The sequence below is a fragment of the Oncorhynchus nerka genome, linkage group LG15 (assembly GCF_034236695.1).
Source record: "Oncorhynchus nerka isolate Pitt River linkage group LG15, Oner_Uvic_2.0, whole genome shotgun sequence".
NCBI classification, from domain to species: domain Eukaryota; kingdom Metazoa; phylum Chordata; class Actinopteri; order Salmoniformes; family Salmonidae; genus Oncorhynchus; species Oncorhynchus nerka.
This window is the reverse complement of record NC_088410.1, coordinates 6999730-7016050: the sequence shown is the minus strand read 5'-3', so window position 1 is coordinate 7016050 and position 16321 is coordinate 6999730. Positions and strand designations below refer to the sequence as shown.

The window sequence follows — 16321 nt, the reverse complement described above, 5'->3', positions numbered from 1 at the left end:
TCTGTGTGAAGGAGGTGAACTTTGCTCTGTGTGAAGGAGGTGAACTTTGCTCTGTGTGAAGGAGGTGAACTTTGCTCTATGTGAAGGAGGTGAACTTTGCTCTGTGTGAAGGAGATGAACTTTGCTCTGTGTGAAGGAGATGAACTTTGCTCTATGTGAAGGAGGTGAACTTTGCTCTGTGTGAAGGAGGTGAACTTTGCTCTGTGTGAAGGAGGTGAACTTTGCTCTGTGTGAAGGAGATGAACTTTGCTCTGTGTGAAGGAGGTGAACTTTGCTCTGTGTGAAGGAGATGAACTTTGCTCTGTGTGAAGGAGATGAACTTTGCTCTGTGTGAAGGAGATGAACTTTGCTCTGTGTGAAGGAGGTGAACTTTGCTCTATGTGAAGGAGGTGAACTTTGCTCTGTGTGAAGGAGGTGAACTTTGCTCCATGTGAAGGAGGTGAACTTTGCTCTGTGTGAAGGAGGTGAACTTTGCTCCGTGTGAAGGAGGTGAACTTTGCTCTGTGTGAAGGAGGTGAACTTTGCTCTGTGTGAAGGAGATGAACTTCGCTCTGTGTGAAGGAGGTGAACTTTGCTCTATGTGAAGGGGGTGAACTTCGCGACCAAAGATTATCTGCACTGTGTTTATGAATGCAGAAAGTACAAGAGCTGTAAAATGTGGAAAGTGGATTAATAGTTTGTAATGGGCTGTGTATTTACATCCAACGGCCACACAGGGGCGGTATTGGGATCTGAAAAGAGACGTGTGTGGATGACCAAGGTCGTAACACTACAATTAGGCCTAGCTGAATGAAATTATAAATACAGTATGTCTTGATAAAAACACAAATCAATCTATATAGATTGTTCTCATGTATATTTGTGTGTGTTTGTGTCTTAAGTTTTGTCTTATGAATGTTAATAAATACACAGACGACCTTGTTCATTAGTGTGATGATTTTATTGGTTTGTGATGATTAAAGTTAAAACCAAGCAGCTGCAGGGATCATCTCAACAGACAGTAAAGATTCTATTTTGGAATGACTGGACAGTAGAACACCCAGAGGAACAGAATGAGAGTACAGTTCTAGAGAACACCAGGCAGAGTTCTACATTCTAGGAGAATTCCAGCCACCAGCCACCAGTGTGCAGGATCCAGACATGACATCATGCCATGGATTTAATACCCCCTGGTGTCTAACTTTAACAAGACATGTACCTCTAATGCATCCATAGTATTACTATCTCTCTTTTACCTGGTGGAAATGGGTTTCTGAGTTCTACTCAAACCAAGCATGAGACTGAGACCAGGATTCAATCCCAGCACTTTGTCAGCTATGTGCCATTTTAAAGGTAATTTCTGATTGATCTGACTGAACTGAACATTTATCGTGAATGCAGTTCTTATTATCATATTATATTAAGTAGCCTATTGAATCCCAGCCTGAATATTCAGTAGCCTATATCAGGGTCAGGATAAGGCCTGAATATTCAGTAGCCTATAGCAGGGTCAGGATAAGGACTGAATATTCAGTAGCCTATAGCAGGGTCAGGATAAGGACTGAATATTCAGTAGCCTATAGCAGGGTTAGGATAAGGACTGAATATTCAGTAGCCTATAGCAGGGTCAGGATAAGGACTGAATATTCAGTAGCCTATAGCAGGGTTAGGATAAGGACTGAATATTCAGTAGCCTATAGCAGGGTTAGGATAAGGACTGAATATTCAGTAGCCGATCGACAGACAGATAGATAGATAGATAGATAGATAGATAGATAGATAGATAGATAGATAGATAGATAGATAGATAGATAGAGAGGCTGTTGAACAAAAATGTTTCATGAGCTGAAATAAAAGATTCCAGAAATGTTTATTAGCGGGGGAGTATTTCTGCTTGTAGTAAAGCCCTTTTGTGTGGGGGGGGGGGGGGGAGAGAAGAGGGGGAAGAGAGAGAGAGAGAGGTACTCCAAGGTAGGGTAGGGTGGGGTGCTCCTGCATTTGGTCACGTTGTTGGACTCTTCAGAGTGGTAGCGGTGGTGTTGCTAGGGGTGTTTCTACGGGCCTCCAGCCTCAGTTTGATTGGTCGTTTTGGCATCAGCAGACCCTGGTTGTCCATCTCCAGAGGGATCTATAGAGAATAAAATAACAGAACATAACCCTGGTTGTCCAACATAACCCTGGTTGTCCATCTCCAACAGGATCTATAGAGAACAGACCATGTAAAAACAGGTGCTGACCATGTAAAAACAGGTGGTGACCATGTTAAAACAGGTGCTGACCATGTTAAAACAGGTCCATGTTAAAACAGGTGCTGACCATGTTAAAACAGGTGTTGACCATGTTAAAACAGGTGGTGACCATGTTAAAACAGATGCTGACCATGTTAAAACAGGTGGTGACCATGTTAAAACAGGCAGTGACCATGTTAAAACAGGTCCATGTTAAAACAGGTCCATGTTAAAACAGGTGCTGACCATGTTAAAACAGGTGTTGACCATGTTAAAACAGGTGGTGACCATGTTAAAACAGATGCTGACCATGTTAAAACAGGTGGTGACCATGTTAAAACAGGTGGTGACCATGGTAAAACAGGTGGTGACCATGCTGAAACAGGTACTGATGTTTGTTGATGTCATATTCTGTCTGCTCAGGTGAGCGTCTCACCTCGGTCTCGTCGCAGACGGAGAAAGTGAAACTCTGGAGGATCTCGACCATGGCCAGTTTGATCATGATCAGGGCGAAGCGCATCCCGATACAGTTCCTGGGCCCCGCTCCAAACGGCATGTACGTGTACGGATCAATAGACTCCTTGTTCTCCTTACTGAACCTGGACAGGGAGAGGACAGACACATTGGGAGTTTTTCCTAGCCACCGTGCTTTTACACCTGCATTGTTTGCTGTTTGGGGTTTTAGGCTGGGTTTCTGTACAGCACTTTGAGATATCAGCTGATGTACGAAGGGCTATATAAATAAATTTGATTTGATTTGATTTGATTACACATTGTATTGTAGTTGATTTGAGGTTGTGGTTCAGACACATTAAACATTGTATTGTAGTTGATTTGAGGTTGTGGTTCAGACACATTAAACATTGTGTGGTAGTTGATTTGAGGTTGTGGTTCAGACACATTAAACATTGTGTGGTAGTTGATTTGAGGTTGTGGTTCAGACACATTAAACATTGTGTGGTAGTTGATTTGAGGTTGTGGTTCAGACACATTACACATTGTGTGGTAGTTGATTTTTGGTTGTGCTGTGGTTATGTTGTGTTATTGTTGTATTAAGGTTGTGTTATCGTTGGATTGTGGTTACGGTGCGGTCCAGTACCTCTCTGGTTTGAACTCCTCAGGGTCAGACCAGATCTCTGGGTCACGGTGGAGGGTCCACGTGGGAACCAGGACAATGCAGTCTTTGGGGATGACGATGCCGTTGATCTCCACCGTCTTCTTGGCGACCCTCTCCAGTCGCGGGGCGATGGGGTACAGTCTCAGAGACTCGTTCAACACACAGTCCAAATAGTCCATCTGCATCAGAGCTTCGTACTGGATTGGAGCCTGCACCGTGATTACACACACATCATTACCTCACCCCATCTGACACCGCTGTTACATACACATCAGTACCTCACCACATCTGGCACCCACACAGGATCCTTCTTCATCTGACACCAGGGTAACACACAAATCACAATATCTATCACCACACAGTATCTATCTCCTCCTGCAGTTTGTTCATGGTGTGGGGGTTACCTTGTTGGGGAACACAGTATCTATCTCTTCCTCCAGTTTGGTCAGGGTGTGGGGGTTACCTTGTTGGGGAACACAGTATCTATCTCCTCCTGCAGTTTGGTCATGACATGGGGGTTGGTTGCCAGGTTATAGGCCAGGAAACTCATAGTACTGCTGCTGGTCTCGTAGCCAGCGAAGATGAAGATCATGGCCTGAGACAAGATCTCATGATCAGTCAGTCCTGTGGAGGGAGAGAGAGGAGGGAATAGTTTGTAACAGGTGTGTATTTGTTACAGTAGTTTATAGGTGTGTGTTTGTAACAGTAGATTACAGGTGTGTGTTTGTAACAGTAGATTACAGGTGTGTGTTTGTAACAGTAGATTACAGGTGTGTGTTTGTAACAGTAGTTTACAGGTGTATGTTTGTAACAGTAGATTACAGGTGTGTGTTTGTAACAGTAGTTTACAGGTGTGTGTTTGTAACAGTAGATTACAGGTGTGTGTTTGTAACAGTAGATTACAGGTGTGTGTTTGTAACAGTAGTTTACAGGTGTGTGTTTGTAACAGTAGATTACAGGTGTGTGTTTGTAACAGTAGATTACAGGTGTGTGTTTGTAACAGTAGCTTACAGGTGTGTGTTTGTAACAGTAGGTTACAGGTGTGTGTTTGTAACAGGTGTGTGTTTGTAACAGTAGCTTACAGGTGTGTGTTTGTAACAATAGTTAACAGGTGTTTGTTCGGCAGGTACCTTTAGTCTGTTCCTCTCCTGTCTTTGTGTCGCTGCCTTTCTGAGAGTCGATCATCAGCTGTAAGAAATCCACCCGACTCTGGAAGCAGAAAGACATGAGGTCAAATCTGTCCAATCACATCCAACACAAACAGATTCTACTGGATCTGGACCAATCACAACCAACACAAACAGATTCTAATGGATCTCGTCCCATCACAACCAACATAAACAGATTCTAATATGAATGTTGATATTTGGGTCCCAATAATAGTATTTTTAAATTCCAACATGATATCGATATGGGCGTTTCATATTGATGTCCATTACTAGTTACATCACATAGTTACATAGTTATATAAATAATAAATACAGAATGTTACAGTACAAATGTAAATGTACAGATGAAAATATCAACATAACTAAATATAAATATAAAACATGTTTACAGTTGAGTTCCCGGTGTCACGTCCAGATTTGATCTTAGCCAGCGAGGCGTAAAAGAAGTCTGTCACCGCAGTCGGGAAGAAAGAAAACTTCATCTTCTCCAAGATCGGACCAGTGAAGGGAAACAAAGCTGGAGAAGGAGAGGAGAGGAGGAGAAGAGGAGAGGAGGAGAAGAGGAGAGGAGGAGAGGAGGAGAAGAGGAGAGGAGGAGAGGAGGAGAAGAGGAGAGGAGGAGAAGAGGAGAGGAGGAGAAGAGGAGAAGAGGAGAGGAGGAGAAGAGGAGAGGAGGAGAGGAGGAGAAGAGGAGAGGAGGAGAAGAGGAGAGGAGGAGAAGAGGAGAAGAGGAGAGGAGGAGAAGAGGAGAGGAGGAGAAGAGGAGAGGAGGGGAGGAGAAGAGGAGAGGAGGAGAAGAGGAGGAGGGGAGGAGAAGAGGAGAGGAGGGGAGGAGAAGAGGAGAGGAGGGGAGGAATGGAGGGGAGGAGAAGAGGAGAGGAGGGGAGGAATGGAGGGGAGGAGAGGAGGGGAGGGCGGGAGAGGAGAAGAGGAGAGGAGGGGAGGAGAAGAGGAGAGGAGGGGAGGAATGGAGGGGAGGAGAAGAGGAGAGGAGGGGAGGAATGGAGGGGAGGAGAGGAGGGGAGGGCGGGAGAGGAGAAGAGGAGAGGAGGGGAGGAGAAGAGGAGAGGAGGGAGGAGAAGAAGAGGAGAGGAGGAGAAGAGGAGAAGAGGAGAGGAGAAGAGGGAGGAGGGAGAGGAGGAGAAGAGGAGAGGAGGGGAGGAGAAGAGGAGAGGAGGGGAGGAGAAGAGGAGAGGAGGAGAGGAGGAGAAGAGGAGAAGAGGAGAAGAGGGGAGGAATGGAGGGGAGGAGAGGAGGAGGGGCGGGAGAGGAGGAGAGGAGGGGAGGGCGGGAGAGGAGAAGAGGAGAGGAGGGGAGGAGAAGAGGAGAGGAGGAGAAGAGGAGAAGAGGAGAGGAGAAGAGGAGAGGAGGGGAGGAGAAGAGGAGAGGAGGGGAGGAGAAGAGGAGAAGAGGAGAGGAGGAGAAGAGGAGAGGAGGAGAGGAGGAGAAGAGGAGAAGAGGAGAAGAGGGGAGGAATGGAGGGGAGGAGAGGGAGGGGAGGGCGGGAGAGGAGGAGAGGAGGGGAGGGCGGGGAGAGGAGAAGAGGAGAGGAGGGGAGGAGAAGAGGAGAGAAGGGGAGAGAAGAGGAGAGGAGGAGAGGAGAAGAGGGGAGGAATGGAGGGGAGGAGAGGAGGTGAGGAACGTTTTACAGAAAGTTTAGTTAATTAATTCGACCATTTTAAAAAACAAGCACACATAAAACTTGAAAAAGCCATACATGCACATCACTAAAATCATGGAGGATAACACACTATACATTCTGGGACTTATTTCCATTGTTAAATCATGGAGGATAACACACAATCTGGGACTTGTTTCCATTCCTCTTGAGACAAGATGACTAGACAAGATCCAACACGGTATGGCTGTGAAATAATCAAACAAAAACAGAGAAGAAGAACATCTATCTCACCATTCCAGTTACATCATAGGGGTTATTCATATGGGCACAGAAGACATCAAACATATTTTTACTTTGTTTATAAAGCTGTCCAGAGAGGACGTTGTATTTATAGGCAGAGACAACTCATTCCATTCTGAGGCTCCAGTATACAAGAAAGTACCTTTCCCAGAATTACTCCTGAACCTGTATAAGCACACATCAGCAACACCTGATCTGGTGTGCATCCACGAGGAAAATAGACACTTAGATATCTGGGCCAAGGGCCATAAATACTTCTGTAAACCAAACCTAGTCTAATCTGGGAAACCCTAGCCTCAACAGGCAGCCAGTTTAGTTCCTGAAAGCAGCTCCTGCCTATGTGAGTACGTGGACCCACCTTTAATACTACCCTGATCAGCTTATTCTGGGCTATCTGGAGCTTCCCCTTCATACGTTTAGGTAAGCCCCCAAACCAGGAAGTACTAGCATAGTCAAAATGGCATTGAATGAGAGCAGTAGCTAGCACTTTCATGGAGTCCTTATCAAGCAGCTTGGACTTTCTAGCCAAAAACTTAGTTCTGGCATTAACCTTTCCTAGCACCTTATTGGCCATGCTCACACCTCCCAAGCTTCCATCAAGGATACATCCCAAGTAGCTAACAGAGGTTTGAGTAGTCAGCACCTCACCCCCCTAACTCCACTCTGATTTTAGAGGACCTACTCAATTTAGGTCTGGATCCAAAAATATTTGCTTCAGGTTTTCCCTAAGTGCAGAGATAGCTCATTATCTCCAAGCTATTTTCTAATGTTAGTAAGCTCTGTGCTAAGTACGCTCTCCAACATAGTTTTACTTTTGTGAGACACCAGAAGTGTAGTCATCCGCATAAAGAAAAAGACGGCAAGAACAAGCATCTTTCATATCATTAATATACAATAACAACAGCAGAGGCCCAAGCACGCTTCCCTGCGGAACACAACAACTAATTGGTTTTGCCTGAGACAGTGGACCATTAACCTCTACTACTTGCTCCCTTCCTGATAAATAGGACTTTACCCAGCCTAGCGGGATACTGCTTAACCCCAGTGCCTCCAGTTTGGAGATTAGGAGACAAGTTGTTGACTGTATCAAAGGCCTTCTGTAGGTCAAGCAGTACCATTCCACACAGATTTCCCTCATCAATCTCTTTCCTGATGAAGTCAATCAAGTAAAGTAGACATGAATCAGTGTTTTTCTAAAACACGACTGAAAATCATACATTAGAACCGTGCCGCTAGCACCTCGACAACATCCGCTGAAATTGCAGAGCGCCAAATTCTAATGAAATTACTATAAATATTTAACTTTCATAAAATCACAAGTGTAATACATCAAAATAAAGCTTAACTTCTAATCCAGCCGCCGTGTCAGATTTCCAGAAGGCTTTACGGCAAAAGCAAACCATGCAATTATCTGAGGACAGCGCCCGCAAACCAACACATGAAAAACATATTTCAAACAGGCAGGAGCGACACGAAAGTCAGAAATAGCGATATAAAAATCTTTGATGACCTTCTTCTGTTGGCACTCTAAAAGGTCCTAGTTACATCACAAATGGTCCCTTTTGTTAGATAATGTCCTTCTTTATATCCATAAAAACTCAGTTTAGCTGGCACCCTTCAGTCAATAATCCACCCAGTTTTCCTCCATCAAAATGCATACAAAATGAATCCCTAACGTTACTAATAAACTATTCCAAACAAGTCAAACAACATTTATAATCAAAGCTTCGGTACCCTAATACGCAAATAAATAATACGATTTAAGACAGGGAGAATAGTATGTTCATTACCGGCGATAAATAAGAAAGAACGCGCTTTCTTCCAAACGCTTGGAAACACTACAGCCAAAATGGGAGCCACCTAGAAAAACTACTATTTCTGTGTCCTTTTTCCAAAAACCAGCCTGACACTAAAGACTGTTGACATCTAGTGGAAGCCCTAAGAACTGCAATCTGGGAGGACTTATAATTATAGTACTAGCCATTGAATATAGTGGTAAGCTGAATATCTTTTTTGGGGGATGGTTTGTCCTCGGGGGCTTTGCCTGCCATATCATTTAACAGTTTTAGAAACTTTAGAGTGTTTTCTATCTAAATCTACCAATTATATGCATATCCTAGCTTCTGGGCCTGAGTATCAGGCCCCCCTTTCCCAAACAGGTTTAACATATTCATACATTTGCTCGTGTACAATTCTCTCCACGATTTTGATGTTGCATAGAGGATAGATGCAGGCCTACAATTCCCAGGGTCAGACTTTATACCCTTCTTATACAGAGGTATACAACTTTATAGGATTAAAAAGTAAACTTTGCGTCCGTGTGTGTCTGCGCATGCGTGTGTGTGTGTGGTCTCACCGACTAGGAGGAACAGTGGGTTGAACAGGTCGAACTTGAGCATCTTCTTGACGTTGGAGACGAAGGGGTCGGAAGGGTTGTTCAGAGAGTCAATGTCCACACTGAAAGCTGTGCTGGTGACCACGTCCATACTGTAGGGCCCAAAGAACCTGCAACACAACCACAATTACACACCACACAGCTACTGACCACACAACTAGAGACCACAACTAGAGACCACATCTAGTCACCACCAACTACTGATCACACAACTTACTGACCAACCAACTACTGACCACCCAAATACTGACCACAACCACACAACTACTGACTGCACAACAACACAACTACTGACCACAACAACACAACAACTGACCACAACTACTGACCACACAACTACTGACAACAACAACACAACTACTGACCACAACTACTGACCACAACCACACAACTACTGACCACAACCACACAACTACAGACCACACAACTATTGACCACAATCACACAACTACTGACCACAACCACACAACTATTGACCACAACCACACAGTTACTGACCACAACTACTAACCACAACCAAACAATTACTGACCACACAACGACTGACCACACAACTACTGACCACAACCACACAACTATTGACCACAACCAAACAGTTACTGACCACAACTACTGACCACACAACTACTAACCACAACCACACAACTACTGACCATAACCACACAACTACTGACCACAATCACACAGTTACTGACCACACAACTACTGACCACACAACTACTGACCACACAGCTACTGACCACAATCACACAGTTACTGACCACAACCACACAACTACTGACCACAATCACTCAGTTACTGACCACACAACTACTGACCACACAACTACTGACCACAATCACACAACTATTGACCACAACCACACAGTTACTGACCACAACTACCAACCACAACTACTAACCACAAAACTACTGACCACAACCACACAACTATTGACCACAACTACTGACCACAAATCTACTGACCACACATCTACTGAGTACACAACTACATTGGCAAGACAAAGTATGTGAACCCTTTGGAATTACCTGGATTTCTGCATAAATTAGTTATACAATTTGATCTGATCTTCATCTAAGTCACAACAATAGACAAACAGTCTACTTAAACTAATAACACAAATTATTGTATTTTTCTTGTCTATTTTGAATACGTAATTTAAACATTCACAGTGTAGTTTGGAAAAAGTATGTGAACCCCCCTAGGCTAATGACTTCTCCAAAAACAAATTGGAGTCAGGAGTCAGCTAACCTGGAGTCCAATCAATAAGACGAGATTGGGGATGTTGTTTTGAGCTGCCCTGCCCTATAAAAAACACACAAAATGTGAGTTTGCTTTTCACAAGAAGCATTGCCTTGTGTGAACCATGGGTTACAAAAGTATCTCTAAAAGCCTTGATGTTCATCAGTCCACAGTAAGACAAATTGTCTATAAATGGAGAAAGTTCAGCACTGTTGCTACTCTCCCTAGGAGTGGCCGTCCTGCAAAGATGACTGCAAGAGCACAGTGCAGAATGCTCAATGAGGTTAAGAAGAATCCTAGAGTGTCAGCTAAAGACTTACAGAAACCTCTGGAACATGCTAACATCTCTGTTGACGAGTCTTTGATACGTAAAACAATAAGCAAGAATGGTGTTCATGGGAGGACACCACAGAAGAAGCCACTGCTGTCAAAAAAACATTGCTGCACGTCTGAAGTTCGCAGAAGTGCACCTGGATGTTCCACAACGCTACCGGCAAAATATTCTGTGGACAGATTAAACTAAAGTTTAGTTGATTGGAAGGAACAAACAACACTATGTGTGGAGAAAAAAAAGGCACAGCACACCAACATAAAAATCTATTCCCAACTGTAAAGTATGGTGGAGGGAGCATCATGGTTTGGGGTTGCTTTGCTGCCTCAGGGCCTGGACAGCTTGCTATCATCAACAGAAAAATATATTCCCAAGTTTATCAAGACATTTTGCAGGAGAATGGAAGGCTATCTGTTCACCAATTGAAGGTCAACAGAAGTTGGGTGATGCAACAGGACAACGACCCAAAACGCAGAAGTAAATCAACAACAGAATTGTCGTGACTTAGATGAAGATCAGATCAAATTCGATTACCATTTATGCAGAAATACAGGTCATTCCAAACGGTTCACATACTTTTTCTTGCCACTGTATGTATTACAATTAAGACTCAGAGGTGTGAGGTGAAATGTCAGAGGTAAGAGGTTAGAGGTCAGGACTCACTCCTTCAGTTCAATGGTCTGGTCTTTATCTGCCTGCTTCTTCATTCCGCTCAGCAGGGTAGAAGAGTGCTGCTTCATGATACCAAACATCTAGAGGAGAGAGAGAGAGAGAGAGGTAGAGAGAGGAGAGAGAGGTAGAGAGAGAGGAGATAGAGGTAGAGAGAGAGGTAGAGAGAGAGAGAGAGGTAGAGGAGAGAGAGAGAGAGAGAGAGAGAGAGAGAGAGGTAGAGGGAGAGAGAGAGAGGTAGAGGGAGAGAGAGAGTTAGAGAGTGCTGCTTCACGATTAGGGTTGAATGGCCATAACCCGGTTACCGAGATTAACGCACAAAACCACTCCCTTTTCCCGGGATGAATAACGAAGAGAAACCAGTCAATTACATTCCGTAGCGCTTGGATTCCCATTCAGGAAAAGCTAGACTAGAATAGCTGGCTGGACATAGTTGTTGTTGTTGCATTTCCTATACAAATAGACTAATCGAAGAGGGATGCTCTTGTTTGCTGAATGTTAAATACAACAGTCAATAGAAATCACGGGTAGAAATCACGGGTAGAAATCACCGGTAGAAATCACGGGTAGAAATCACCGGTAGAAATCACCGGTAGAAATCACGGGTAGAAATCACCGGTAGAAATCACGGGAGGTTTGAAAGAAGAGTGAACGCGTACAACAGTCAATAGAAATCACGGGTAGAAATCACCGGTAGAAATCACCGGTAGAAATCACGGGTAGAAATCACCGGTAGAAATCACCGGTAGAAATCACCGGTAGAAATCACCGGTAGAAATCACGGGAGGTTTGAAAGAAGAGTGAACGCGTACAACAGTCAATAGAAATCACGGGTAGAAATCACCGGTAGAAATCACCGGTAGGAATCACCGGTAGAAATCAACGGTAGAAATCACGGGAGGTTTGAAAGAAGAGTGAACGCGCAATGGTGGTAGGCTATAGCAGTTATTAATTCAGACCCATAACCATTCAGATGGCGGTAGACTATAGCAGTTATTAATTCAGACCCAAATAAGAATTAAATCTTTGTGAAGAGAAGTGAAAGCCATCAGCATGTAATTCTAGTCCTATATGAAGAAGATAGGGGTCCTGGGTGGTGCAGCGGTCAATAGCACTACAGAGCGACAATACAGCCTGGTGTTCAATCCCAGGCTGCGCCACAACCGTGACCGGGAACCCCATAAGATGGCACACAATTGTCCCATCGCCGTCCGGGACCTTGTCTTATCGTGCTCTAGTGACTCCTTGTGACAGGGCCGGGCGCCTGCAAGCTGACTCGGGTTGTCAGTCGAACGGTGTTTCACATTAGTGTTGTTGACATCCGGGTCAAGCAGGAAGTAGGCAGTCTTGTCTTTCACATTAGTGCTGTTGACAACTGGGTCATGCAGGAAGTAGGTGGTCATGTCTTTCACATTAGTGCTGCTGACATCTGGGTCTAGCAGGAAGTAGGCGGTCATGTCTTTCACATTAGTGCTACTGACATCTGGGTCTAGCATGAAGTAGGTGGTCAAAAGGGTCATGTTTCAGAGGACGCATAACTCCATCTTTGAGTAATAACGTAAATAAGGTATCTAAAATAAGGTTAGAATGAGTTCATAACAAGTTATAGTGAGTTAGTAAAGAGTTTATAACAAGCTATAATGAGTTAGTAAAGAGTTTATAACAAGCTATATTGAGTTTATAAAGAGTTTATAACAAGCTATAATGAGTTTATAGAGTTTATAACAAGCTATAATGAGTTTGTAAAGAGGTTATTATAAGCTATAATTAGTTTTTAACAAGCTGTAAAGCATTTATAACAAGTTGATAAACATAGAAAGGGAGAGATGGAGGGATGGTTCTACCTCTTTTAGTCGTCCCGAGGTAAAGGAAGGTGAGAGGACACTGCGGATCCGTCTCCATGTATCGTCCTCGGCAACGGACACCGCGTCAAACAGCTCCCCATTCAGATGGAAGTTCTAGAACATGGAGGACAGTTGTATTAATTATCAAACAGATCACCATTCAGACAGACGTCCTAAAACATGGAGGACAGTTGAGTAATTATCAAACAGCTCCCCGTTCAGAATTCGTTTCTGAAACACAAATAATGTATTAATAATATCAGTCATAATGTTAGGATTATTATTATTCCGATTATTATTAGGGGATATGTGTGTGTGTGTGTGTGTGTGTGTGTGTGTGTGTGTGTGTGTGTGTGTGTGTGTGTGTGTGTGTGTGTGTGTGTGTGTCTCACCCTGCGGTTGGTGAAGATGTTGTAACACTCTTTAATCAGGACGGTCTTGATCATGCTTTTGTCCATGATACACAGAACAGGCTGCCTCCCATCATAGATCCTTCACAGAGGAGAAACACACACCTGGCTTTATGATACACAGAACAGGCTGCCTCCCATCATAGATCCTTCATAGAGGAGAAACACACACCTGGCTTTATGATACACAGAACAGGCTGCCTCCCATCATAGATCCTTCACAGAGGAGAAACACACACCTGGCTTTATGATACACAGAACAGGCTGCCTCCCATCATAGATCCTTCATAGAGGAGAAACACACCTGGCTTTAACCACTATATATACACACCTACATGGTACAGACTGCCTCCCATCATAGATCAGAGGAGAAACACACCTGTCTTTAACCACTATATATACACCTACATGGTACAGACTGCCTCCCATCATAGATCAGAGGAGAAACACACCTGGCTTTGACCACTATATATACACCTACATGGTACAGACTGCCTCCCATCATAGATCAGAGGAGAAACACACCTGGCTTTGACCACTATATATACACCTACATGGTACAGACTGCCTCCCATCATAGATCAGAGGAGAAACACACCTGGCTTTAACCACTATATATACACACCTACATGGTACAGACTGCCTCCCATCATAGATCAGAGGAGAAACACACCTGGCTTTAACCACTATATATACACACCTACATGGTACAGACTGCCTCCCATCATAGATCAGAGGAGAAACACACCTGTCTTTAACCACTATATATACACACCTACATGGTACAGACTGCCTCCCATCATAGATCAGAGGAGAAACACACCTGGCTTTAACCACTATATACACTTTTTAACTGATTACATGTAAAGAAGATAGATTTTTTTTAAACGGTAAACTGTAAACTGTTAAATTAAAAGCAAAACATATTATAATCAGACAGATATTTTATTTTTTAGAAAAACTAGATGAGGATTACTTTAAGATCAGAAAAGGATGTTTGAGAGAAAAATAATCTTTGACACTTCTCTGTTTTCTCAATGACATTCAAACCAGCATTGAAAAGAGGCGCGAGTTTAAATGTGTTGAATGAATTTATTATATATAGTAGTGTGTTGGGCTCTGATTTCTTGACCCCTATGAAATATACATTCCAGTCACTGATGGAAAGAGGGGAAATTATAATGTTTATGTTCCCTGTTATCGTTATCAGGGATCCTATTGGAGGAGAAGAGACACAGTCTGGTACCAGTCACCATGACAACCCGTGATTTCGTTACTGAGGTTGGGGTAATGTTGGACAGGTAAAACTAGTAACTGAATGTAATCAGATTACGGTACTGAGTTTGGGGTAATGTTGGACAGGTAAACTAGTAACTGAATGTAATAAGATTACGTTACTGAGTTTGGGGTAATGTTGCACAGGTAAAACTAGTAACTGAATGAATTGAAAGGAGGTGATGAAGGTGAGGAATTTAAAGGAAAGAGCATAGTACAGGTGTGAGTCATCCTAGTACGGTACAGTCAACTGAACTCACCCCCAGATTCTCCCGTACTTCTGAAAGCACTCTGTGTCAAAGTTAGTGAAGCCCTGCAGAGAGAGAGAGAAAAAGAGAAAGAGCTGATTCATGCCTGGGCATGCCCTAGGAGGTCATGTAGGTGTGTCCTACAGCTGAACAGAGAACACACTTGAAACAGGTGAGAGTTGAGGAGGGTTTGTTATTTTCTATGGTCCCCCAGCGTCAAGGAACACAACTTCTAGACTGATCAAGTCTCATATTACCTTGTATTTATCTATTGTTAAAACAACCGGCTAGTCCTCTTTTTCCTTCTCAATGTATTGTTTTACATGGGGGAAATAACACTGTTGTTTAAAAGATGAGAGAGATGTTTATTCTGAATGGGTACTAACCTTTCTGTACTCCATCATTGTGCCAAAGTAAGGTAGGGGTTTGGGACCAGGGATACCCATCTTAGTGAATACACCATAGGGCCAGTACCCATACCATGTACACACACACACACACACACACACACACACACACACACACACACACACACACACGTTAACTATCAGTATGTTCTAGAGAACTATACAATATATATACATCTTAACTTGCATTGTTGGAACTGGACCCCTAACTAAGCATTTCACTGTTAGTCTACACCGGTTAACTACGATAAATGTGACAAATAACATTTGATTTGATGTAAGTCCTTACACTACAATGAGGGTGATGAGGAGGGCCAGGAGGGTCCAGGTCTCAGCGGAGAAGTATGGCAGAAAACTCATCATCTTTCCTCCGGTTCGGCTCCCTGCTGCTTCTGAAACAAAGGTTCCGTTTTCTCTCAGGTTCGTTTGAGTTCACTTCTTGTTTTGAGTTGTTTTTTCCGTCCGGTTCTAGTGTGGTTATTCTGCGACGAGGCCGATCTCGACTAACGACCGCTGCTCTTCTCCGTACTCTGTTTGAGACAGTGCAAGTTACAAGCGATTATTGTATTCCGTCGGAAAAGCACCTGTGTGATGCTTGCTAGAATAATGTTGAGCAAAAATGGAATTTGCGGTTCGACTTCAAAATAAAAGTCCATTACTGAAACTGATGCAAACGGATAAAAATGGTGGAATAATGCCATATTTGGATTAGATAATGCTGAACAGGGTTGGAATGTTGTTACATGAATTAAACAAAAGACAGTAAGTAGTTAATCTGACACACAACAAATAGTTGAAGTCCCACTGTGGCTGTATTAGAATTGCATTGGGGCAGACTTCTACTGCACTGTACAGCGTTACCTCTGGATCTTGGGTCCATGAAATGTGAAGAGTTTACACAAATATTGGCGTCTTAGCTTTTATTACAGGACTAACTGTGGGAAATCACCTCACAATTCCATAAGTTCATAAAAAAAATTAAAAAACATTTAACCTTTATTAAACTAGGCAAGTCAGTTAAGAACAAATTATTATTTACAATGACGGCCTACCCCGGCCAAACCCAGATGATGCTGGGACAATTGT

The 16321-nt window shown here is 43.3% G+C and overlaps 1 protein-coding gene across 1 annotated transcript; it reads right to left on the bottom strand.

Annotated features, from left to right (window-relative positions):
- Nucleotides 1-918: 918 nt before the first annotated feature.
- LOC135560338 (cytochrome P450 3A27) lies at nucleotides 919-15814 on the bottom strand. The gene is made up of 13 exons (XM_065002223.1): nucleotides 15525-15814; nucleotides 15215-15308; nucleotides 14841-14893; nucleotides 13288-13387; nucleotides 12896-13009; nucleotides 11046-11134; nucleotides 8771-8919; nucleotides 4883-5010; nucleotides 4455-4533; nucleotides 3788-3948; nucleotides 3307-3533; nucleotides 2644-2806; nucleotides 919-2107 (listed from the first exon to the last, which is right to left on the bottom strand). Exons 1-13 carry the CDS (start codon nucleotides 15596-15598, stop codon nucleotides 1982-1984), a joined length of 1557 nt encoding a protein of 518 aa, XP_064858295.1. The 5' UTR covers nucleotides 15599-15814; the 3' UTR covers nucleotides 919-1981.
- Between the last annotated feature and the right edge of the window lie 507 nt (nucleotides 15815-16321).